Raw genomic sequence first — 27082 nt, forward strand, 5'->3', positions numbered from 1 at the left:
CTATAGGAAGGTCTAATCAGATTTTGTCAGCTATAATCTAACTGTATTTATACACGTCGGGTACAAATGTACGTATCTGCGTTCCTCTAGGTCGCAGCAGGAAAAATGGCTTCAGCTCGTACAACTTGTTTATAGTACTTATCGGCAGAACTATCTCAGTGCTCCAAGTCACAGTCTGATTAAGCAGTTGATGACTACATAATAATTACTTAGAATCAGTTGGCAATCCACTGTTTTATGTATAGGCACCTAATCGCGCGCGCGCGAAAGCTAGAAACCTTTGCCCAGCATTGCCCTAGCTTCAACTATATAGTCGCACATCCATGAAAGATGGAGTTATATAGTGTAGTATAGTATTCTTTAGACATATATAGCAATATTTCGTACCTTCAATAAGGTAATATGACCCTTGCAAAGGCGTCGTGTGTCCGCCCTTAAGAATTCATATGGTTAGACCAGTCAACAGGGAATATAAGAAACGGATGGTGCTATTTTCGCTTCGCAGTATAGAACTAACTAGAATTTAGCTCCTTGTCGAATCTTCCTCTTCATGTTAGAAAAAAAAACGCGGAGTAACCTGTGACTCTACGCTCACAGCCTCCCGACGGAAAAAGATGACTCTATGAGGTCGAAAGTTTCTTTGTTGAACGCTTTTGGTTTCAATCGTCCTTCTATTTGACAGTCCACCCCGGAAACTGTTACCCCGCACTTTAAGAAATTCTTTACCGCTTGTCAAACCCGGCTTTTCGTAAAATTACGACTGTAACTTTATAATAGACCTGTCTGAATGAACGAAAACACAATTCTATTTTTATAGTAGCTTTAGTTCTTTCAGTTGATTTGAAACGGCAAGGTTTTATTGTATAATCATAGACGAACCCTCGGTCTTTGGTATTGTGATTCTGGAGGTGGCGCCATGACATTTTCGGTGTCGATTTTTCTAGTTCGAACAACATAAAGCGCAGTTAGTACCTTTGACGATGATATTCAGCGTGTCTACTTTGAATTTTGTTGTGGCCGATAGGAGTGTTGATTTGGTGCCATTTTAACAATAAAACAGAATAATATACTTGTAATTGTACTTTGGGCCCCGCCCACATCACTGTGAAAAGCGGCAAATGTTTATAGTTAAACACTGGCTGGTTATGCACACGGCTTTAATGGGCGAGCTCCAACATCCCCGGGCCCGGAGTGGCGTTGAAGTCGATTCGAATAGTCTATTTATAGGTTCTGATAGTAGATTCAAATTCGAAAAATGTTATCGAAAATCGGCAGTAGGCAGACGAAAAACATGCGCATCTGTTCGTCAGTCGTCTTCTTGTTTTTTGAAACAGTTTTTTTTGTGAACTAAGTTTTTTAAAACAGCCGACCATTTTTCGCCTTAATCAGGATTTGTGCGACGAAGCCAGATTCAGTGTTAAAGAACGACGGGAGTTTTCCCTATTCCTAAGATGTACCAAGTGTGGCCTATTAACAAGCGAAACTTAACTTTGCCGCTGAAACTAACATGGACCATACATAGAAGCATTGATTACTCTGACAATTTTTTGGCGGATCAGACTGAGCTCATATTGTAGGCTAAGCCAGTTTCTGAATACTTTGAAAGTGACTCCCGCTAAATCAGATTATTTCAAGGAAGCCAACCTGAGTTATCGAATTTTTCCTTCCACTTATTTACTGGATGCTCCGCAAACCAACGTGGTCTCCTGCTGACTGCTTTAAATTAAGTAAAAAAAAATTAACCCAAGATCATAGACCACAGTTGGGAGATTGCGTGGGTAACGGTTCTTAACGTCATTGCACCACACTGGGCTGAAAGCGATTCAATGTAGCATACACCCTAGATACAGTACGCTTAAAATGCGTCTGCTCAACTACATAAAAGCCCGCTCCTTTTTAAAATCGATTTTATTTTTTAAGGGACTATATTCGAACACTAATCTTCGATGCACCGTGTAATATAACAAAGTCGTAGCACACGCATAAAACTTTCTACTCACATAATATAACTGAATATTTCTACGTTATTTTGCTCATCCTTTTTACGGACGATTAAAAACGATTCAAACGAATAAAATCGAAGATCTATCAAACACAACTTACCCAACAAATGGCAATTACCCTATTATAGTAACCACAAAAAATATGACAAATAATACCAGATATTAAAATGAATTATTTCTATTAAATATAGATATTGTTTAAGTAAACACGGCTAGCAGAGTTATGTATGTTTTGTGCTAACTTTCATAGTTATTACTATTATATAAACGTGTCGGTTACCTGATCCAGACACCGATATTCAGCGTTTGATACCTATGGATATTCTAAAGTACAACATGTGACGACAAATACTCTATTAGTTTAAATGATTACTTATTTCGCACATGCCGAGCTGAGATCGATTTCCATATATGTATATATATATACATATATATATATATATATATACATATATGTATATATATATACATATATGTATAACTTAATTAGCCTGGGGGCTTCTAGTGCGCATAGCTACAAAATTTTTTGAGTGGAATAACTGCAATCTCTGTAGTAATGTATTAGGAAAACTTGCGTGAACTTAAATTCCTATAATACATCTGCCTCCTATAGCTGTAAACCAAATTCGTTTGCAATTTTAGTCGGTTTGGGAACGATTACGCTGATGTACGCTAAGGGTGAATATCTAGCTCAGACTTTAGATCATATTAGTTCTTCGAAGATTAGACATACCGACACGATGTAGTTGGGTGAAGTCTGGTCCTGTTGTTACTTCATGGCTGAAACCCTAATGAATGCCATAACCAAACTACGGGCTAGCAACGTTGACTTGATTTGAACGAAAACATGTTTTTGGTATTTTTTATAGACACTAGAGGCACAAATACACTATTTCTTCTACACGTTTCGTAGCGCTTTGCCTTCTTCGGCAGTCAATTGAATCTTCTGCGTATCGTATTCAGACAATAGAAGTAGCTTCCTCTTTATGTGGCTCGTCATATGGATGAACGTGTACTAAAGCTGTGCGTTGTTGACAACGAGCGCGGAAAGCATCACAAAGCAATTGGTCATGCCCTTTTCTCGTTAAGCCAACTTGATTGGGCGTGTGGTGAGAATACGCTTGTCACCTGGAAGGACCTTGACAAGCATGCCACGCAGATTGTGAGTAGCGGCTCAGGCCAATCCATCGAGTCATTAGGATCACACTACCCGACTAAGCATTCGTGTACTATAATGCATTAAGCACTCGATATTACTTAGGCTTATTAAATGCTACGTTATCATTGGCTACTAAGCAAAATAGTACTAGGACAAATTTACGGAATTTGAGTAAGCTTGTTGGTATGAAGTTTCTGTAGGTGTCTGTTCCTAGAAATTTTTAGCAGGCTAGAAGAAAGGCTTTATGGGAATAGTATCTCCTAGTTTGAATGGCCGGGTCTGTATCTTTGTTTACCCTAGCCTACCTTGGGCGTTCTTCCGATTCGTTTGAAGTCTGCTTTTTCCCATTACGAAGGCTCTTGGCTACCTTTACTTTGGAGACATCTGTAGCTCATCGTGTGGGCATTTGCCCGCAGCTGCGTATGCATGAAATCTTTCTCCTTAGAAATAGGCGAACAACCGCTTTTTTGGATTCGGACCTCAGGTTTATAAGGGTTTCTATCAATTTCACTTTCATGGATGTCAAGTGTGGGCGAGGCGTGTAAGGTCATTCTAGGTATACTGAATAAGATCTGTACGCTATGTTGACAAACAATGCTTTCAACTTGCTTTCACAAGTTAAGTAATGAAAAAAACTATTATTGCCATTGAAGGAATATTAAGATTTATAGCTAAAACCTATAAAGAAGATATTCAATTAGAGAAAAACATTATTAGTTTAAGCAAAACGATCAGATCTCGACGGCAAAAACATTATGCAATAGGTTCTGGTTTGCCCTGTACCTGAAGACAAAATAACGGGCCTATATTACATATGCCCGTATTTTTTAGCCATGACACTCTTTATCGGGGCTATCAGAGCACCAATTTTGACGAGGATGATAGAATGTTATCGGGGTGACAACATTTTCTGCTACTTTTTGACCGCCTCACCTTTAGCCTATACATTTGTAGGCATGTTTGCTTCGCCGTTTATTCTTCACAGAAGTAGCTTTTTGAAACGAAAGTCCTATACGCTATATATATATATATATATTGAAACAATAGAAGACGTCAGTAGCAGTTGTCAAGCAATCCTACGTAAGTCGTCCCGTCGAACGTGGCTCAGTAACGAGAGCAGTTGTAATATTCCAATACACACCCGGTTCTTAGCCAAGTGTCAATGAGAACCTTGAACTGTGAAGGACATTCATCTCGTACTTACCCATCGGCAGTGCTACGACAATGGTGGAATACAAGTAATGCACATTGACATACACAGATCTAGGCCGACAGATATAGAACCCGAAATAAGGCGGCGGTGAAAGGTAACTCAAAGCTAGAAAATTAGGTCTGATAACAAAAGATCGTCGTTGCGATACGGATGTACATCTCAACCCCTACGAAGAATCTGGTATACGATTGCGCTGACAACAAGCCGATACCATTCGCAACTGTTTCTACTAATGAAACATATTTTCCCATTAGGGTTGCCGATCGGCCTGTTACACTAAATCTCTGTGCGTGACTAACTTGCTTAACCCATGGTAACTAGAGGGTTCCGGACCACGTAGCTTTGTCAATTTTTCAAATAAAAGCAGGTTATTCAGCGATGTTCAACATGTTTCAGCGGAAAACGTAATTTGTTAGTCAAACTAATACCTAATTGTTAGCCTAATACCCGAGGTCGTTCGTCCTATACGCCTGTTAATGAAGGCCCTGCGTTGTTAGGCAGTTTTCAATGTACAATGTAACATGCTAATTGTTAGCTGTTACTCTCTATTGTAAAATGTTTTATTTGCATCTAATTTGAACGATCGTACCCTGCTGCTTGGATCCATTTAAATATACAAAACTGCCATTAGGTCGTTCAGTCTGAAAGACGTCGCTCGTATTAAAATAGGACTCAATGCACAGAGGTCTCCAAAGTATGCTGTTTTTGTCAATTTTAGGCATAGAAACCTTGTGTGAAAAAGCCGTATGATTGGTCATTAGCGGACCCGAATGTTGTCATGGTGTTGACTTTGCCAACATCGCGACAAACGTTAAAATCTAGCGTCAAAGGTGTCATCTACTATGCCGTATGAGTCGGCTAATTAAATGGATGAATTGAGCTTGTTACCACCTTTCTCGTTCAAGTTCCAGTGGAAAAGAACTGCTCATCTTCAATTCGTTATCACTATCTTTTTTTTTTAACTACTAACTTGATTTATTTAGCGATTTTCTGTGAAAGCAATTCAGAATTTCAGTGATGTATCTTACAAAGCGTAAAAGCACGCGGTCGAAGTCAGTATTTCCCTGCGTGTTTTTTAAATACACTATCGTTGTCGTTGTTGTGTCTGCGGGTCTGAGAGCGCACAGATTTGGCGTTCGGATCCGGTCTTATACGTATCCTAGAAGAGCTGTGTCACGTCTGGGTCACCTAGGCTGTCGTTTCGCAAAGCTACGATTCAAGTGCTCTGTAGGTGAAAACTTGATAATAGGTTAGGCTAGCTAGCAATTTTCCATTTAGTCTAAATTTGCGCAATGAAAATTCGTTGGCTTAAACATGTCGAAATAAAGACACATCAAAACTCATGCTTCCAAGGGTCGTGACCATCGATACACGAACATTAAAAACAGTGCGGCTCGCCGGCAGTAGGAGCTCTGATAGGAGAAACAGAGTATTTTTAATCAGGATGCGAAGAAGACGAAACTACCTACTTCGGTGAAGTAGCTATGGGAATGGCCTTCAATCATTTTACAGGTCGTTGATTCCAGGCTAGAGGTTTCTTTCAACACTGTGGTACGATATCAAGCGTAATATCTTTGTTATTCAAATTTGTACACTTATTAGAGGGTTGTTTTCAAACGAAACAATCAGGACGAAACAAAGATACAAACGAATATTCAAAAAAGCTATGGTTCGAATTAGAGAATGAGCTAAATCCAAATGTCAAATCGGACTGTTATCTTATAGAAATTAACTTTAAGTGACGGCTCTTTTTGGGATAACAGGTACGAATATTTGAACGGAAATCGGACAACTTACTTTAAATTCGGTACTTTCTATATGTATGTTTTTAAGGAATCGCTCATGTTACTTGAGCCACATAGGCTTACATACCGTCGGCCTTAATTAAGATTAAAAACAATACCCAGTGCTTTTCAAAGTCAGTAATTACGCCTATATATTTAAGGTAATTAAGTTAGGTGTAACTAATGATATCTGTATTGCTTAGTCATCGATCACCAGCGCATATTCTTGGAAAGTTTTTAGCTGACCATGTTTTTAATATTACATGCAAGACTGAGATTTTAGGCCAGGATCGACTTGACTTTACATAAACGAAATTCGCTGTTACACAGTTAGTTGGTATACGAGAGGACCACTGGCAATAAAATATTAAAAAAAGGTTTGCATTACGTACGTTTCGATTCTTCCGAAGCTTTCTATAGAGTGAACGATTCTAACCTAAATGTAGGCTATTAAGAAACCGGTACGAATAGAATTCCACGAACGCTTCTATGTGTATCTCACTGGTAGTTTCAGTGGTCAAGCAGTTGAGATCTTTGCTCGATCTCAAGAAGTTCTCTGTACCTATATACTGCTTTGCGTACTAAACGTCAAGGAAATCATTTTGACAACAGTTAGCCATAAACCTTACGCTGATAGTCTAAGCTTAGTAAACCCTTTCAACGAACACTGAAAATAGCAAAATTCAGTCAAAAAAACTAACGAAAGTGGCTCACAGGAGATTATATGATTGTATCTGTTTTTAAATGTACTCCTAATTGGAATGCATCATATTTTAGTTATTTTCTAACAAAGTAATTTGGTCGACTACTTTGGCAAGTAGGACCCCAAGTAGGAGAGCTCTATTGTCGAAACGTTAAAACACATGTGACTCTGTAATTTCTACGCGTTATTTCTACATGTAAACATTGATGCAAATCGTGGGGCGTATGCAATCCAGATTTGTTTGACAAATATTAATCAGATGCGAGGGTGAGCGAAGCACTAGGGATTTAATGCCGAACTTGAATACACACAATCAGGCAAACGGGCAAATGTTTGCTTCGTATGCCCTTAATATAATAATAATAATAATAATAATAATAACGCAAATTTTACACATTTAATAACAGGCCGAAGAATTATAGGGCAATGTCTTCCTACGACAGCAACAATAAACGCGCTCTTTCCAACTGGCTGAACCTTAGGTTGACACATTTTTCAATAAACTTTTTACTTATTTTAGCATATTTTATACAGGATAATTTAAATCATATTATAAAAATGTCACAGTTGAATAATAATAATAATGATGTTCCGGTAATTCTGTAAGCGACATGAAGGGCATATTGTGAAATATAACTTTGTCTATATAATCGAGACGTTCCTTTGAATAAGTATTTAACTTAATCTGAACTAAAACAGTGCAAACCATTTTAAGTCGCCAAAGCTATGTGACTGACAGGTATTTTAAAGATTCTCAAAGCGTTTTAATAAGCTTGTTTTTTTTTACCTCTGAATGATCATGGCAGCCTAACTCAGCATCTATTACCACTAATGACTCTATTTATTGAGTCCTTATGTAGAACTGATGTTCTATAGTTGTATAGCTTCTTGTTATGTCCCTTTGCTATGCTTCGAAGGGGGCGGACGGCATAGACACCCACGGAATACTTGGATGCTCGTTTTAACTATTGAAAGCCCAATGAGCATAGCGTGAGCATACAAGGAGTTTAAATTTTTGGTGATATTTCGTTAGTTCCTTTGCCTCCAACCGGCTAGTTAGTCCTTGCCTGTCCTTTTCTGAGGTCACTAAAAGGTACTTACGACCCTTTTTCTTTGAACGCATTTATAACCATCGTTGTTTTACAGGTGATACAAATCCGTGTAGCGATTTATTGATCTAACGAATACGATAGGATTGTTACTTCTCGTTTTGAGTTTAACGACCGGCGTCGCTATTAGGCAATCCATAATAGGGCTGGCTGGCCCCCAGTACGAAACAAAGTATGCCCATGCGCAGATACGAATGTAAATTGTAATGAGTAGCACCCAAATATGTTACCCGCTAATCTACCTCGTCAACGGGCAATGACCAACGTAAAATAATAACGCCAGGTCTATCTATTTTTCTTTTTTAGATATGTATGGGGCTATTATATAGAGTATCTTTTCAACAACATACTGGCTAATGATCTATGTAATAATCTGCTATTTTTTGTTTTCACCCTTTCGATTTTCGAACTATATTGAAATAGGTGAACCTTACAAATGATTTCCATTCACTTTCAAATGCGGTTGACTAATCTTTTTATTCTTGCTTTGCCGTTCTAGGAGTCGAGCGGCGGACGTCAAGGCGAATTACACGTCGGGCTGACGTACCATGCCAATCAGGAGAGACTCACGGTGGCACTGATGGAAACACGTGCAATGCCGGAAAATCTCACTCGTAAGTGAAAACAGTAACTAGAGAATACAGGGTCGACCGCTAGAGTTTCTATGATGTGCATCCAATTTTAGGTGTTTTACGTTCAAACTTTTTAGTGACTAAGTCATGAGCTTCGTAGCGCTATTGCAGAAAGAGTATATCTTTTGAACTATTTCTTCAAAATTTTTTCAATTGCCTTACTACAAATAAAAGTTTTAACGTAGGCGCTACCTAAATTACGTAAAACGGCGGTCACTGCCATTCATGGTCGCTGCAAATCTCCTAAAACGTAAAGGATAATGATTCCTGCCACACAGTACCTGGCTGAATAGTTCGGCGGAATTAATCCTGCTGAATTTCGAAGTTTTAATGGCTTTAATAGCTTCTAACGAAAGTTTACGCGAAGGACAATACGTTGGTTGCAAGAGCTTTCAGAAGACACTGAGGAAACTTTCCGCAACGTTCCGCAAGTATCCATTACGAGGCGACAGAGGCGAGACTAGAATAACAGTGAAGTGTATAATAAAGAATAAAATCTCCTTAAGAACAGAAGAGGAAAACAATATCCTAATCGATTTTGACATTATCCAAGGACTCGATATTTATAAAGAGTGGTTTTGGCAGACAGCAAAGGTAGCGAACAGTAAATTTGTCAGCAAAAATTTAGGCTTTAACACAGTCTATTCTTTTTATTACTTCGAAAACTGCTAGTATGAGCCAAAATGTGTATATACATGCAGGTGACGCATCTTAAAGCCAGATCGAGTTGTTTAGCTGGCTTTGTGATGTAAGCGATGTATCTTCACATACGTCGAGCTATCAAGTTAGGGACGCAGCCGTCCCATAGAGAACTCACCGTTACGTCATCGTAACGGCGTTTGATGTCATTATCGTTTCTTTGTCATCAACGAAATCGCCGATTTCAATCATTAAAAAATTTTATGTTGTTGTATATAAACAAATTGTTTTTATTATTCCAATATCCATTGATGTTTTAAAAAACATTGGTAGCTACCGTGAGGCTTGGGCACATCGTACGTGTTAACTACGACAGGTTTCGACACTGAAAGTGGTAGTACGCTTCTGTATCTTGCGGTAGAGGTCCCACGAATACTAATTGCGATACCCAAAGGGAGGACCAATACAATTTACTGATTTAGAGACGTTATAATCCCTAAAAGTTAGCTCACCACCCGTGTCAGGGACATATGTTTTTCTGATCTAAATGTTCTAAGCAAATCATTACTTAAGTTAAAACTTAGTCAACATTCGCCATAATAACTGTGTGCGGCCGTGCCAGCTAGCGTAGAATTCAACTCACCAGGCCGGTTCTAACAAAACGTTTAAGCTTGTTCTTTTCTTCGGATCAAGTTAGCTAATTTATAATATTAGTATTTATAATATTGTTATTTGCAGTTCTTGTTTTTTGTAGTACTACACTATGCGTCATCGTTGATAGGTTTTAGTAAAAAAAAAGGACAGCTCGAGTCTTTCTTACAGGTTATTTTCGAAAGCTCACGGAAACTTGATTTTTGAGTAATTTTGAAAAATCGATTAAGTTTATTCGATATTTGGGTTCTATAAATATTTTAACCCTTTAGCGATTGTGCGTGAAGAATCAAAAACGTTCTGATTACAAATTTGAAAAATCTGACCCTGACCTAATTATTATAAAACTCATGAGCGAAACTGATAGAAGTTACGGTTTTTTGTCGATTTGCGGAAACGCTAACTCTAGGAGAGTTTCACGTAAAGATCTGCCTCCGGCAACAAAACAAGATTCTAAAATCTAAAAGATCGAACTCACATCAGGTAACTTCAGGAGTTCAAGTAAAGTTCATGGAATCCATCGCTTTCAGAGTGAGTGTCATTGTATATGTGTGCTATACATTTAAGTGTGAAAAAAAACCGTTTGTATTAATATCGGTTCGCTTGTTTTTTTGGTATCCGTCTGAACCAGCTAGAGACAAAGTGACGTTACAACGATGATAGTATAAAGAGCAGCTGGTGTATAGATGTCCTTGATGATTCGAATTCCAACTTATTATTAAGTTTATGAAACAGTGTCTGACCTCCTTCGGCAGGCTTAGTGGGGAAAGGTGTTTGAATTTGTCCACGATATCAGATCCAGGGAATAGTATTTTTTCTTACCGCTAGTAGAAGTAGCAAAAACTCAATGTATATTCCCGTTTTGGCGCTGTGTTTCACACCGTTTATACTAACAATAGGTGAAATTGCATCAAATCAGTAATGTCTCGGTAATCATCAAAGTTGTCAATGATTCGCACAAAGGCAAGTATTACACAGTTCAATAAAATTTTTGCGATTCATACTTTTTTTTTCCGTTACCCAATTCTACCCAAATCGACCGTTTTGTATTTAATAAATGCATAAATACTTAGCTACATCATTTTAGAACTGTTGCCAAGCCGGCACAAAATATACGCTCTCGTTCGTATCTCCGAGAATAGACTTGTAGGCTATCCAGATTTATTTTGATTTTTCTTCTATTTATAAATTAGCTTAAAAGTTAGTTATTCTATTTTCGTATGATTATGCCGTTTCCGCTTTCCTAAGACTACTGCGTGTCAAATCTTTCATGTTTTCCCCATTTTTTCTTCTGTGTTTTCGTTGTCAACAGACACTCAGTTGGGTCGAATCATACTGGGCTCATTCATGTTCGCTCGAGGAAGAGCTCTGCAACACTGGATTGAAACTATAACTAATGCCCCTAAACAGATGCGAGAGTGGCACTGCTTCATGTAAATGCGGACTGCATCAGCCCAACTATAAAGGCCCAATACCTGGCCAAGACCCTGATACGGAATGATTTCTATGACCACATCGTCTACTTTTCTGCAGAACCCAGCATCGTTTACAATGCGAAACGGACATTTGAAAAAAGATCGCTGTTCGAGTCAACTATCGGCGTGAAGCTGTACATTAATTTATTGTAGGTTACTTATTATTGTTGTTCTGATGCGTAATTAAGATATACCGCGCTGAAGGAAATGGACGATGTAAGACAAACAGGATAGTATATATAAGGTGTGTCTTAACGTACGTCAACTTACTTGCCCGAAGGTTGAAATGCACAGTTTCTTTGAATTAACGTAACTGTCCACTAGCGTTTAAGGGCATCGACAATCGCAGAGGTAACTTTTTTTGTCATCAGTGTCACCGACCGAGGAAAACGTATCAGAATATCATTTTGAAGCTCACAACGTAAAAAGGTTCGCGTATTTCGGTACTATTGTGTAGGAAACGATATTTTGAACATGAGAAAGTTATGCATCTTTCTAGCATGTCGTACATACTCGCAAAGGATTATACGAAATAATCGTATTCGTAAAGTATAAGGAGTCACAAGTTATAAAGTTCTCGAAATCTCGAAATAATCGAATGAAGTTGATATCCAGTTGTGCGCCTCGGGCCTATGGAGACACCCGAGGAAGTTCGTAAACGTTAATGACAGACGACATAAACTGAGCCTTTGAATGGACCGCCCAACGTAATCGTGGTGAAGGCCAGTAGTAAATGCTATTCCCATAATCTACGTTATATAAAAACAATAAATAGACTATATTGACTGCAGTAAATTAGTAAAAAAAAAGGCAGATAAGCGATTCGTACCAGAAGGTGGTTTGTAAATTTATGTTAAACGTTTTTAAGAGATGAAAATATGTCGAGATTCAAAAGAAATGCAGCTGGAAATGAATCACCGATTTATGCATATTGATATCACTCTAATCTTCCGAAGGCAACTACATCCAACATTTTTGAGTATTTTTATCACAAATGACAACAACACTTTTCCGACTAGTGTCTAAAAAGAAGACGAGACCCAGATCTGGGTCACTCGACGCGACGCTTGAAGTTCAACCGGACATGCTTAATTGTTTGTGCTTATAGTTACAGCCTATTTGATCTAGTAAAACTGTTGAGCACGACGGTGTTATTGTCTTGAAATGATAACAATATTTTAATAAACATTATAGATCCTGTATATATGATAGATCCACACATTCATTTATTTACAGTCACTTATATGTACAGCAAATGTAGATATTTCAGAAGTATATGGCGCTCGTAGTACCTGTAGTGGTACCTAGACGCCTTTTAAATTTTTACGTATTTCAATGACTGAAGCTAATATATGCCTTTGCAGTCAATACCATACGTTCAATAACATATAACGAAGTCCGACGTGACACTTGGCGCAAGGTAGGCACGATTTTCCCATCTGTGCAATGCGCGTGTCAACGTCGAGTTGTGCTACTTGAAGCCTTCAGTATCTATTACCTCACGGCGATACAGAAGTTCATCTTCTACCTAACCACCAGTGAATATCGCTTCATTTTTTTTTTTTTTTTTTCTATATTTTCATTGCATGACTGATCTATACGACTTTGTCAACGTATATGACAATAGACCCTTCTCGAGTTGTTCCGATTTAGTTGATTTGTGGCCATGTCAACCGTGATGAATCAGAATATAAAAGAAGGCTCCTGCCATAGTTCTGCTGCAATCTCCGGTTGAACTGTAATGTCATGTCTATTTTTCGACGACCAGGTACAATCACATTCTACCAGGACACGCACGAAAACAGCCTACAGCTTTGGTTTACCTATCAGAGGATTACCATAACTAATCCTATATAACGTTAGTTGATATGCTAAAGTAACTGGATGGTGAGGTACGATGTGACCGACCCAAGTGCAAGTCCAAGGCCGAGGAATAGGGCAGCCAGTGAACCAGCAACTTCCTGATACTCTTCGGCACAACACCTATTAACAGCAAGCAGATATGTAAGAATTTTCTCACAGGTACAAAACGGATTAATCGTACGCTTCCTACCTAGTACTAGCTCGCTGCATATCATACGTGTACTAAACTTTAACTTAACTGAAAAACAGAAAATAGGAAAGATCGTGCAAAATGGCATAGCTTAGTCGAACATACGATCATAAGACGGGGAAAAGCATTCTCACTTTGAAGCATAGGTAAGAGCGAGCGTTGTAATGTAGCCATTTGACAGGCCGAACAGAACCATTATAATGATATACTGCCAGTCATGTTGAAATATGACGTTTGTCAGGACACGGCTGGTCGGAGCAACATTGCAAACGATTAGCAATGGGACAAAAACAACCCTGCCAACTGCCATCATAAGCAACCAATTCGCGTTTGTTGATGACTGCAAAAATAACCAGTAAAAGCATAACGGTCAAGGTTTCACTTCAGCTGTATTGACTGAATGGCTAAAATAGATAGAAAATTGATGTAGGTTTCCACAGGGAAAACACCGACCAGTTCTGTTTGTTGATCATAGTTGAACGATCAACATAGAGCGATATGTGGAACGTTTATGAACTAAATAAGGAGAAGTAAACAAGTTTTTAGGCAAAAAGCTGTCGTATGTACTTACAATCGGTAAAAACCTGGCGAGCAGCCTGCCAAACAGATCGGTGAAATTGAACGTGACGAAACAGGCGAGTGGAACGAAGAGTGTAGTGGTTAGCGCTGATCCCGAATCCGCATTTGACGATCGTATTAAGGCAGTCACTGCTGGAAACACTGCCAAGGTGACCCAGAATATCGATATTGTCGAAACGTGAAATTTCCAACCCTGTTCAGATCATAAAAACGGGTCATTAATCGAACCGGCAGATCATTGCGAATCCGGTGTAAGGATGACACTATTTTCGAGCAGAAAAACACTTTCGGCTGGCAGCATCATTCCGTGCTGGGACGTCTGCCGACCTCACACGGTAACAACGGTCACAGCGGCCATCACAAAAGTCAATCCCATTCAGCAGCGATAGCAGGCATTATGCTGCCAGCGATCGCAGATGTGGGATCGATAGTAGTTTGAAGACATCTATCGTTACATTCATCGTAATGATGACGACTATGAGAAGAGGCCTGGAGTTCCGCGTCGATATAGTATACTAGCTCGGCTAATTCAAGCTGATATAAAAATCGAATTATGGATACTGCAGGTACGTGCGAACACCACGTTTCTACTCATTTTCTGGTTAATTTTCCTCATTTTCTCCGCTTTCTGGTTAATGAACTCGATGGTTTCGACCAGTAACTTACCGATTTGAAGATCGTCCAGAGAGGAGTGCTGGGCTTGCTCTGGACCTTTGGCTCGCTCGAGCTGGGTGATGCAACACTGTCACCGTTTATGTAATAGTCGTAGAATTTCTAGATACAAAAGGATGAATAGCGGACACCGCCGTATTTTCATATGTGCTATGAATACAACTTTTACAATTACTATTTATATTAAAGTCATCATGAATTCAGCGACAATTCGCTGAAACAACTGACTTGTGACTCACTTGTCTTGAATGAAATATTCAATGTATCATTTTCGAAAAAGGTATAGTTCTGCTATTACAAAATTGATTTGAAGTTTACCGGCCGAAGCGACTCCGTACATTTACTTTATGTGCTATGACATACCATGGGCACGGTGTGTTACTAGCTTCTTACCATATTAACGAGTAGCAGAAAGCACATTAGAGTAAATACAAGGACAACCGTAGCAATGCTGAAGTACAGAAAAGCAGCGTCCGTCGGACTCGTGTCGTGAAGTAGACAAGCCAGTTGACACAGTGTTGCGAATACGCCACCCACAGCCTGACCCAATACGTTCACCGTCATATACCTGATTTCATTGAGTAGCGAACCGTAAGCACTTCACTGTGAGAACTCTATTTTTCGTTCAAAAGAAAAGCTAAGGCGAAACGATTCGCATTTGCTTATAGCTTGGTTTCAGTCTATAATGGAACGTTTCCGCGTCAACAATGTTCAAACCCTCATGCGCCTCAGGGCTGTCGGAGAGGTTTTCAAAGCGCATTGCTTTGCCAAAAACATCGATCGTTGAATTACTTCGATACTGAACATGAATCTGCACAAAGTCTGGAAGACTCTGTGCACGACCTATTATTTCCCTAGATATATATAGAATATATATGTATATTTACGCTCAACGTTCAGTAGCATAAAGCAAACACGAAGTACACAATAGTCGTACTAGTAGTACGTCTGCCGGTCGCAGTACTGCTGACGAACATAATTAACAAAAGCTAAAACGGTGTTTCAATTCATAGAAACGTACTTCGCCGGAAAAGTCCCGGCCATCCCGGTGCCGCCACCCTGCAGGAATCCACCAGCAACTGAAATAAAGCAACATTGCGTGTTTCCATTTAATTACGGGTGCGAAAATGATCATTTGCTAAAACCATGCCCATGGAGAAAAATCGTAGACCCCTTAGCGTGCCGCAGTACTGAAAGCTTTTGGTAAATATTGGCCATGAATGTACATGATGAGCGGTTTGAGGCAAACTACTACCTGCTAGAGGCTTTAGCATACGAGTTCGTAATTAAGAAAACATTTACCATTGATTAGAACAACAGTAATCAACGTAGCCGCAAGGAACTCCTTTTGGTCTGCGAAAAGGAAGCAATCACAATCGCACATTGATTAATGAATCGCCGGTGTTAGTTGAAGAAGAACTATTTAGAAAGATCGATATAAATACATTAATTTAGAAAGAAAATTTTATTTCAGTAATACTTTATTAGTTTCTAGTGACATATTGTTTATGATGGCGCCACTAAACTGCTGGACGTTTAACACTCCAACTTCGAAGTTCAGAGCAGGTAACTATTTCGAATGGGCGATTATACAACACATGTATTTCTACAATGATTTGCCGCATAATGCTGAAATGGATCCTCGTACAGTGATCTGTGTTGACTTTGACGAGCGTAGCCGTTACGATAAACAGTATGATGCACCCTGCGAGACAATAACCGATACGAAGCGCACAGCGGATCTGGCAAGAAATAAGAAGAAGCCTTATTGAGTCGATCCTATTCATTTGCTTAGCTCATGTGGTCCTGTACATGTCCATATCCAGCCTTGGCTTATGGTTTTTCCTCTATTTCTATACCGATCGAAAGGGGGTTAGGCGGCAAAAAAATGTGCAATCGTTACCTTTTCAACAATCATCGTATTGACAACGAGAAAGAGGATGAAGGGTAATTTGGACGCAATAGCCAAATACGAGCTAAATGATTTCTGTAGTGCCGTGGTTTCTGTCGAATTTTTAGGAAGGTCAGGATTACGAAACTTGTAGTTCCAGTACTGTAAACGTTAAATAGAAAAGTAACTTTGTAATCACAGGCTCCGTTTGCAAATAGGACATAGCGCACTAACTTCATTCTGATTTGGTACCTAGAAATCCTGTCTCAAGTAAATGCCATAGATACGATTCATTCGATAGAGAAGAATGAAATTACATCGCTGCACGTAAGTTCCTAGTACATCCATTATATTCGACTACAATGAAACATTCTATGTGGGTCGAGCTACCCGACGCCTCACATAACTGGCACCTTCTGGTGCGTGTCCATCTGTCATAACGACGGAGACTGGAACTTAGCCTAGATACACCATCACGCAACGATGCCACAAAGTGCTTAGGAAAGTTTCAACAGGGGCGGCGAAAAAAACCTGTTTAGTCGACAAATAGAATTATTATTACTGTCGTAAATGTTTACTATCAGATGTTCCCTTTTGCTAGCAACTGTCGGTTCTCAGGGTGGTCAAAACAGCAGTAAGAACAAGTAGAGATCTATCTAACGGCGGGTTGTGGCCTAATCAGTAGCGCATATTTAGATAATGCGCCAGTTCAAAGAAGTTGAGGCACGCGTCTTGACTGAGCCTTATTGCCAAGATTAAGTAATGTTGATATGGGCTTACGCTGATTGAATGTATTCTATCATATGAACTATTAGATAAGCGTTGTTGCCTGAACGCCTCGCTTGGGCCATGGGTGCGTGTGTGACCTTCAACGTAACTTACGCTCATTGATAACAATTAAACCAGAATACTTCATTATGACCTCAATTTAACAGTTCGATGCACACACCTTCGTCATGATCCAAAATAATTCGGCCATGTTGGGCGAAGTAATGCGATAGCCGGTTATTGACCGGCGTTCTTAGAGACCACTTGAGTAGTTTCTATTCGTATGATTAGATCGGCTTCGTCATACGTTTGCTCGTACGGAGCTAAAGCCAAAGTTGTACGAACAGAGTTAGTCATCAGCTAAGAAGCTTACGAGTATGAGTGTTTTGGGCTTCCAGTTACTTGTTAACGTAGTTCTATGCGATTTACTCGTTTATCTCAATGTGTCTACCAAATTAAACACAACACTTCCATGTATATAACAACAATCCAGATTTCGGGTATCTATCAAGCACCAGACATTCGTTTATTCAAAGGCAGTGCGGTAACAGCTTAATTAACGCTCTACTTAATTTCAATGCCTACACGAAAACTCAAGCATGACTAGGTAACATAGGAATTTAAAACGTGCTATAGGTTTGCAACCAAAAACAGAATACAGATACAAAATAGAGAAAAATAGTAAATAGAAAAAAAAAAACAAAAGAGTAAAACAGTAACAGCGACTTTACAGCAATCGGACGGTCGGACGCCGCTGAACAGGTAAGGTAAGTTCGGATGACTTCGCTGTCTAACACTTTTGTCAGGAAAATGGTTTCAATTATACGGGAAGTTATTATATTTTATTAAGAAGTCATTAGACAAAAAACGTACAGCGGCCGTCACGTACTTAAACGGACACGAAGGTAACTGAAAGATTTTTGTTACACGCCGATGTATGTGTGTGCATGTTTATTCAGGCAAAGCTTGGCAAGTTCTCTCGGGTTGTTTACTGCCAATGTTTTTCCTTAATTAATAATCTCTTTGTAAATTAACCCATTTACGGAACTAGAACAGATCAGGCAGAGAGCCTAAATAATGATTTAGCTATGCTACTTCTGAATATACGCTTTCAGCGTTGTTACTTTTTTTGTATGAAGAACGGCATCACTTGGACACTGGCCTTTTAAAGCATGTACATACATAAATTAGGCACAAGCTAATAAGACTATTGCTATTGCCTGTAGAAGCACTCCGAAACGACAGCATTTAGGTACTAAATCTTAATAAAATAGTGATTTTAAAAAAGCTATCAAGAAAAGCTTACATCCGTTGCGGTAATGAAGAAATTCCACGGCAGAAGAGATCCGATTCCAAGAAGGAATACCGTAAAGGTAACGAAGCCATACCTGCGACGACAGGTATTCTAGATTTGAGTGAAAATTTACGGGATACTAAAAGTTTCACTATAAATAATTAAAAATACGCTGCTCGAGTCTCAGCTCAAATCCCTAACCTCCAGCCGCTTCCACGCAAATTATTTTCAAGCTGATTTTTTTCCTCTAGACCACCAATTATTAAACGTGTTTTCATATGAATAATTTTCCGAACGGTACTGCAAATCTGAACTCACGGATCGTTTGGTGCCTTGGTAGCCCTTTCTGCGCCGGACAAACTCTTTTCTCTGAAAAGGCGAGAATGATAAGTTAGTGTAACTTTTCATCCATTCATTTTTATTTTCGTTTTCTAGAACCCGTGTCAAGTGGGGTCCAAATACATTGGTGTTCGGCCCATTTGATACATGTCGCTGCTATCCAATTTACAAATTTGTAAACCCTGTTAGGTATATTTTTTTTAGGTTTACCACAGGTGTAGTGCAGCAGTCGTTGGTGTTCAGCGTTATCATGTTTTTATTTTCTAGAAAATTTTTGCGTTTCGTATATCATACACGGTTACGTCGGGCATGCGTAGTCACACCAACAAAATGGACTACGTTTCTATTTTTTTTTTTTCTAATTCGAAATTAGATAATTCATTGAGAACCTTTTCGCAGAAACTGAGCTTTTTTTCTACCGTCGAGTGTGAAACTCACCTGCGAACATTTCTACTGTCTGTATCAAATTGTATAGGTTAGCATACATTTTGCAAAGACGATAATTTTGCAGCATTTGTATAAATGTTTCGCTATGAAAACTTACATTTGTTTTATATTTATACATGATCGGTATTGTGGTTCTAGCTGTGGTATTATTGCAGCGAACGTTCTTAAATCATTGCCGTGTGCTATAATGTCGGCGTATCGATTTGTCGCGCTTCCCTATTCCACGGCTTCATATTATTCCTGAATGAATTCATATTATTTTTCTACTTACATCGAAAGATTCGAAATTAGTAATATACGCGTATTATCACGGACATTTCTAATGAACTGTACATAAAAGCTGGTTGGAACACAATTGAATTCAACGGAATATTTACCCTTATAGATAAACATATTTTGTTACAGCTAGTATCTTACACGATCTTCCGTAGTGGCTTGAACTATTGGTATTTTTTTAACTGAATGAGTGAAGAAAAAAAAAAAGGAAAAACATTTTTCGTTGCACTCCAGGTGTTTAACCCGTATAAGTAGCTCACTGGACTATGTGTTGTATGAACTAAATATCTATTCTTATCTTACTATTAGGTTGTTGCAGACGAATTCGGCGAACTAAAATTCGGACGAAATCAAATAACTCGTTTTTTAAACTGTAGAATTTGGCTGGTAAATATTTCACTTCTCTAAAAACCTATTAACGAAAATTGATTGAAGTTACTCCAGTTCAAACATCTTTTAGTCTGGAAAATAAATGCTCAACAGTCAATTTTCTATTCCTAACCTATTGAAAATTGGTGAAGACATAGAGCAAGAAGGCTTTAAACGAAAACACGGTATGTGGTACAAGCGTCTTAACAACGAAGAGTCGAGGTGTTGAAGATCCGCAAAGGATGGCCAGATGAACCGCGGGGGCGTTACGCGAGAACAGAGTCTGAAATTTATGGGCTTTGCCTACCAAAACTGGCATTTCACATATAACGTGCTAAAAAATTTGCTTGTATTAATCTAATTTTAGTACTCCTTTTTCAATCATTGATATCATATATGCTATTAATTACTCTCTTCAATGCGTCACAATAACTAAAACTAGCTTCCGCTTTTAGGAATACAGACGCCGAAGGCATTGCCTTATAATGCGGCTTTCAATTTCAGCTGTAAAATCCTTCGAAATTCTGAATTGCTGTCAAAGAGGCCTCATGCAAGACGCATTCTATTGACCAAAAATCTAGGTTACACACGAGTCTCTATAGGAAGCCAAATATTAAAAAAAAAAAATAAAAAAAAATAAATTAAAAAAAAAGACTTTTCTCTAACTAGTCTCTAGGAGTTAATGCATGACTTGATATTTACGAGCGCTACTATCATGTTGTTATTACGTTAGACGCAAATTTATCTGACGGAGCAGTGGATTTATAGTTTCATTTCCTTAAACACGAGCCTTAATCGGAGGAACCCTTTTTAGAGGGCCTACACAGACAAACGCATGTCTCATCTATTAGTGCGATGATTTGCTATATGTTTTTTTGTCAGTTACTTATTGCCTCGGTTCATTATATACATTCGCGTATAGAGTGGATCTACTTAGTAAGGTAAATAGATAATTGTATCGAGATAGCTGGCATTTTTCAAGGGCTAACACGAACGCGTTACGCACGGTAATTCAAAGGATACCAGTAAGGGTAATGTAATAGATTGTACCTACACCTTGACATTTGGGTGGCTAGCGCTTTTTATGTACATCTTACTGCTGCGATATTCTAGTACCTTATAACCTGTTTGCACGGGACTTTCATTTGAACTTACAACGCTCCAGGTATAGCTATTAATTGGCGAGAAGCGTTAGATTCCGCTAAGGGCAGTCTCGGCGCTTGGCTAGAAGCTTGTATAATGAGGGGTTTGTCGATTGACAAACCAGACTGTGAGGCCGTTTTATTGGACTCGATTATTATATCACACCTGGAAGTTTCAAATTCAGGATATTTGATATGTTCTACAAGGTAAAGGAGTCCATTGGATAGCAGAAACGGCCGCCAGATAATTTTAGATCCTCTCTGATCAGATGGTAGCAATCAGTTCTGCTAATTATAATCCAGACCAAGTGCTTGAAGTTGTGTAACGAGAAGAAAACAGAGAAGTTCCACAGGCATATAGTGATAAGAAGCCTTTTATAGAAAAAAAAAAACATTTTGGATTTTACCTATAGAACAAACCTATAAAAGGTAAAAGAAAACGCATTTCCTAATCTAATAGGCAACATACAAATAACATCAGGCTATATATAATTGTACCGGATAAATAATCTCTGTGCGGTCTACAGAAAGGTGCACAGATTCAGCCGAAAATGAAGCCTAGTTACTGGTAATCGATCAAATAAAGCGAAATGTCCTTCAGTGACAAAATAAGATTTCGTTACTCACTTAAACATGCTGTTACCGCACCCGTAGATAAGCTGTTCACCAGAGGTTCAAGTGGCAGATCATCTAACTATCCGTGTAGGGGACATTTTCAAACAGTGGATATTTGTTGCTTGTCTTCTGTGGAAGATCCAACGTGATGACTGATCGATCAGATCCGTTACAACTCCACTGGAGTCAATAGCTTGTTTTAGTGTCGATATAACAACGAATATAGAACGCTTACATCGATTGAGGTCGAGGTGCACGTTCAACGGCCAACTCTAATTGTTACGTTTACCACCGCGGGCACTGAGAGGGGACTGAGCACGAATGGCGGAGCTACGAGTAACATGAATTGGAAAGTGCTGCGGCCGAAAACGCGGCTCGTAGATCATGCGATGACATTTAGGGGGATGAACCAGAGCGGCCTTCCCGTAGTCGCAACACGAAATGCGTTAATACAAGCAGATCTGATGAATTCGGAGAGCACGGCCTTCGTGAAGGCGGACGCACGAGAAAATTAGTTAACCACTGTAGAATATAAGCTACATGTTAGTAGTACAGGTACACTACACCTGTTAGACTGTTTCCAAATTTAATTGAACGCTAGATTTAATAATCTGAATAGTTAGAATCGGAAGATAACTGTTAATTAGCGCTGGGACAGTGTCAGATCCGCACGGTTTCACGGACTGTCACAGTGTAGCCAGGTGCGTTCACAGGACAAAATGGCGATTGCGTGTGAGGTAAGCGAACTAATCAAACGTGGAGAGATTCACTCTCCAACGTTTCGGGTACACCTCACAATTAGCCCGTTGAACGTCAGAGGCCGTTCTGACTAATCGGACATCGTCGCCCTAGAATGCGCCTCAGATGAGTGCTTAATAATTTCGGATATTGAACCATCGATGATCTGTTGATACCCGTATGAAAATAACAACAGAATGCTAACATTGATAATAAACACTCCCAATATAAGATTACACTCTATGCATTTCGTTTGACTTTCCGACTCGGATAGATTATCAGGCGGGCAACAAACTTTTCCCGTCTAGGATGCATCTCCACATGAATGAGGATTATACAGTTCGCTTTCGGTAATTTTTTTCTATGTGCATAGGAATCTATTGGAGCAGCCCAAAGCGATTAAGTTCTGCTCTAGCGTTTAGCGCAAAGGTTCTCTGCGGGTGTTGACACCAAACGAAGGCAACCAAAAAAAACACTGATCTAATTCAGATGTCTGAATCCTTATGCAGACGATATGTATAATCTATAGAGATGTTCAAACAAAAAAAACATTAAAAAAAAATTTTAAAAAATCAGAAACAAACCGAATTACATCGTTCTCGAAAAATCCGTCGAATCTTCGTTGAACGTTTGCTTAGTAAATGTAAAATTATTGGTTCAATGGGATACTGCCAATTTTTAAGTTAAAGGTAATCCGTACAAAATATTATAATATTGATCCATGAATATACGACAGCAGCTATATAGGCATAAAGCGAGTGTCCGTGAAGCACTATTTTCTGCCGGCCAACGGCAAGGCCAAACCAGTTCGATATATTTATATACAGGGTGCTTTAAAAATGTCTACATAGCTTAGGTGACCAAAGCTTCAATGAAAATCGCAGTTTATTTATTAGCATCTTCTAGTGCAGGTGCCTGAATGGTTACCGTCCTAGTCACCATAGTACGAGCTATTGATAACGAGGGATTATTGGCTTACAAACGTCACAAGTACTTCTTTTAGTGTCATGGCGCATTTTAGCTCAATTGTGACTCTTATATAGTTCTGGATTTTACGGATCCGTGCTGGACGAGCATTATATAGAACGTATTTCCCGGCAAGGTTGCATCTTACGTTTAAATTGCGAGATGAAGCGCTTCCATAACATCTTCATTATATACAACAGCCTCAAATACTTCCTAATACTATTTCATAGTTAAACGTTTCAGTAGAGCCTCCCATTGTACGTTACTAAAGGGTTATACTATTGAAAAAGATCAACAATCAATGTTTTCTCCTCAATGACTGTTCTTCTCAATGACTGAATGACAATTCTTATTCAAATACTTTAAAGCTTTGGAAAGCAGAGAGAGAAAAAAAAATTTGAGAATAAGAGCGTTTAGTTCTAAAAAAAATAATAAAAAGAGTAGCTTTTTTCAGATGATTAAATGGCTTTAGTTTGACAAGGGTTAACTCGCAAGTCTACTGACAACAAAATAAAAAAAGTTTCGAATGCCCAACAAACACATTAACCCTATTTGATTCTCCCCTGCTAGGTAAAGAGTGCTATATGCCCATTCAGTCGGTTTTTTTAATTATGGAGTGCGTAGGACGCCAGCTATTAATGGCAAAGAATCCATACTTCACTGCTAAGGTATTCATTTAAGACTTTAGGACTCTCCTAGTAAACTCTGTATCTCATATCATAGGTTCCTACTTATGGTTAATCTAATTCCATATAGAACGTCCAAGGAATCTTTCGGTCGAAGCCGAGGAGCCCGTTTTTCTGATTGGGCTCATATCATTTGGTATAATACTGCAATTGTTAGGTACGTAAACTTACTGTACGTTGTAGATAACGGTCCGTCGACCCTTAAACAGTTTAGCCAATCTGCATAGAATCGTCATTGTATTGCACGTCAACCATTCATTAATAAGCACTATACGGCAACGTAATTTTCTTCACTCTTATCTTGCAATCAATACCGGATGTTTCTAATTATCCACAGGACACTTTTATTCTTTCGGTACATATGGTCAAGCTCCGATTGGCCACCACGAGTTTATCTATAACATGGATCACACCAGTTGCATTTATGATACGGTACTAAGCCGACCCGCAAATTATGCGCGCGAACCGTAAGTGACGGTGCCTTTCTGTTGCCTTTGCCTCCATCGGCATAACGTACTGACAAATCGTCAATAACCGATTGATCGTTGGAGGATACTTGGCCACTTGGTCTACCACTACCGATGACAAATGTGTCAACCGTCAGCGCCAGCGGTGGCAGTAGTGGTATTTGAAACAGTGGAAATAGCAAGGACCCAATTCAGCCAGTAACTAACTAGCGGTGCAGGGGAGCAAATGAGGCTCGAATCTGCGCAACAGGCGCGCGTCACACTCAGGACAGATCTTCTGTCTAGCTGCTGCTGCTGCTGCTGCCAGTGCCACTGCGTAATGCAGCGAAAACAAGGAGAATCAAAGGTGAGAGGCGAGAAGGTTGAAACTGAAAGGTATACACAAGTCCCGTCCAGTGAACGCAAATTGTATCTAGCGTTTGCCCCGCAATAAGTATATATTCACGTCTAAGCAGAGCGGGGCAATAAGCAACTAACAAATCAACCGGCTAGCGCTTATCAGCGCGATAGGCAAGAGCTCTTTATTGTCAAAGGCGCACCACTCATCAGATATATACTATCCTAGCTGCATTGAAAACGACCATGACGATGGCAACTGCAAATTTAGCAACAGTGGTAAGAACACGAGGAACCGGTGACAGTTCAGCTGAGAGCCAAGGTAAGTAAACACACGGGTGTGTATGCGAGTGCTACGCCATCTGTTCGTTACTGCTTTTCAGCTGCAGAAAGCCCAAATTGCGATCATTCCAACTTAACGACTCAAGCCACGCAGAAAAACACACGTGCATAGAACCGTTACTAACAACATGCACGCATGGCCGGTAAATGACTAGTGTCGCATTGCCCTTTTCTGACCGAAAAAAGGGCCCACTGTTAGCGAAAGCGACATCAATGAAAATGCTAGAATGCGGCGGAAGACGATGATGTTAAGGTTGAAGGTAATCATCGAAAAAAGACGGACTGTAGATTTACGGTTTCGTAATGTGCAAAAAAAAAACAACAGAACAAGAGAAAACAACAGCAATGGATCATAGAGAGGTGCGATGACTCGAAGAAGCGGAGTCAATCGCAGTGTGAGATGACCTGTGCATGGGGTGGAAGCAATAATTGGTCGGAAGTTGGCGGATGACCTCGTCAACTGCGGTGCTAGGACTCACTTATTCGCGTTTGTATACGGCTTATTCTCTTTCGGATGCTCATTGACGACAAATCACTAGAGAAATGATCAAGATGTGCTTGTTCACGCACTAACATATAACTGAAGAACTGATTGTTTTTATTGACTTTTGTGCCCGGGGTTGTTGGTCCGTCAGATCCTGAGATTTACCGAATCTAACAGAAATGCTGACCCCCCATGTCTAGGGCTGTATACATCGATTCTATAGGGCACCTTTAGTGTTTGAAAGTTGCTTGATTGTGACGCAATCAATAGATCTTAACTAATGTTTTACTATAAAATAAAGACCATTACGTCACTACAATCTTACGAACGGCAAACAAGCTGATTGATCCGATCTGCCGGTCTCTTTATTCGTGCATGTATAAATTCTTCAACATCATTCCAGAAACGCTTGCCAACTGCCGTTTGTCGCCGATACAAACATTAGCGGCGCTACAGGTGGATACATCGATGCCAACCTTTCACCATCCGAACTCGTCCACTTATTATTATATGCTGCTATATATTATAACAAGGCCGTGTTATAACAAGACAATTATCGACCTGAATAATGGTCCTTTGCTTAAAAGCTGCAGCGCCTTTCTATCCGAAAGAAGTTGAAATCCGGAATTATGTAGCGTCACGATATACGTCCAGGATATTCCTAATCGGGTACTTCATCTAAAGTATAAATAATTATGGCTTATGTACTCATGCATAAAGCGAACAGTGATCCGTTTGCATGCAGCGCAGTAAGATTCGAGGTAAGTTAAAACTAGCCGCGGTAATGGCAGGTAGTCATAACGGAGTTGTTCAAGTGGTTATTATTATCAGCCGCAGGCCAATGCCAATACTCACGCTAGTTACTTACACACATTGAGATATTATCTTTTACATAGAAAAGGCACCATAGTAGGATAAAACTAATAGATTGTAAAATTTCAGGCTATATACAACATCCAACTTCTATGTAACTAGCTAGCTGAATAAAAATACATTGTGTTTCAGATAAAAACGAAACAAGATAAAAATATCCACTTTGGTTTTAATTGATTCCAGGTTCCATACCTGCAGACAACCATATATCATTAGCGTGCGCTGTCAAGTTTTTCTCAAATTATATTTTTTTTTTCAAAAAGTAGATAGTTATTTTCATTTTCGCGCGTTGAACACGTGTCTTTCTTTACCTCGCATCGGCGACATGTGATCGCTGAAATATGCACAAACAGCTGTAGGTTATAAGCCCACTATCA

General features: G+C 39.3%; 2 protein-coding genes and 1 long non-coding RNA gene across 7 annotated transcripts in view; 2 read left to right on the forward strand and 1 right to left on the reverse strand.

The window, feature by feature from the left end:
- Positions 1-12579, forward strand: part of LOC111245134 (synaptotagmin-15-like) — a 27507-nt gene extending 14928 nt beyond the window's left edge. Inside the window, exons 6-11 of the mRNA XM_086978118.1 lie at positions 2980-3165; positions 8252-8254; positions 8471-8585; positions 10303-10424; positions 10793-10856; positions 11206-12579. Of these exons, the coding sequence (XP_086834244.1) occupies positions 2980-3165; positions 8252-8254; positions 8471-8585; positions 10303-10424; positions 10793-10856; positions 11206-11330 (615 nt within the window). The 3' untranslated portion in view covers positions 11331-12579. The remainder of the gene's footprint in view (positions 1-2979; positions 3166-8251; positions 8255-8470; positions 8586-10302; positions 10425-10792; positions 10857-11205) is intronic.
- On the reverse strand, positions 12545-25002 carry LOC111255613 (equilibrative nucleoside transporter 1-like). 5 transcript variants are annotated; one of them, XM_086983777.1, is made up of 15 exons: positions 24375-25002; positions 21826-22335; positions 21212-21364; positions 20190-20339; positions 18944-18994; positions 18638-18719; positions 16576-16725; positions 16321-16414; positions 15975-16025; positions 15694-15751; positions 15066-15240; positions 14667-14774; positions 13993-14193; positions 13556-13761; positions 12545-13351 (listed from the first exon to the last, which is right to left on the reverse strand). In XM_086983777.1, the coding sequence occupies exons 2-15, from the start codon at positions 21831-21833 to the stop codon at positions 13240-13242; spliced, it is 1599 nt and encodes a 532-aa protein (XP_086839903.1). In that variant the 5' UTR covers positions 21834-22335; positions 24375-25002; the 3' UTR covers positions 12545-13239. The 5 variants fall into 5 exon arrangements, with proteins under 5 accessions (XP_086839903.1, XP_086839911.1, XP_086839919.1 ...); XM_086983785.1 differs by having other exon boundaries at positions 21826-22297; positions 24375-24515; XM_086983793.1 differs by lacking the exon at positions 21212-21364 and having other exon boundaries at positions 21826-22297.
- Positions 24879-26184, forward strand: LOC147758941 (uncharacterized). Its single transcript, XR_015323858.1, has 2 exons — positions 24879-25016; positions 25390-26184. It is a non-coding gene; the product is annotated as an uncharacterized LOC147758941 (long non-coding RNA).
- The last annotated feature ends 898 nt before the right edge of the window (positions 26185-27082 follow it).

Source organism: Varroa destructor, unplaced genomic scaffold (assembly GCF_002443255.2).
Source record: "Varroa destructor unplaced genomic scaffold, Vdes_3.0 BEIS01000001.1, whole genome shotgun sequence".
Taxonomy (NCBI): Eukaryota; Metazoa; Arthropoda; class Arachnida; order Mesostigmata; family Varroidae; genus Varroa; species Varroa destructor.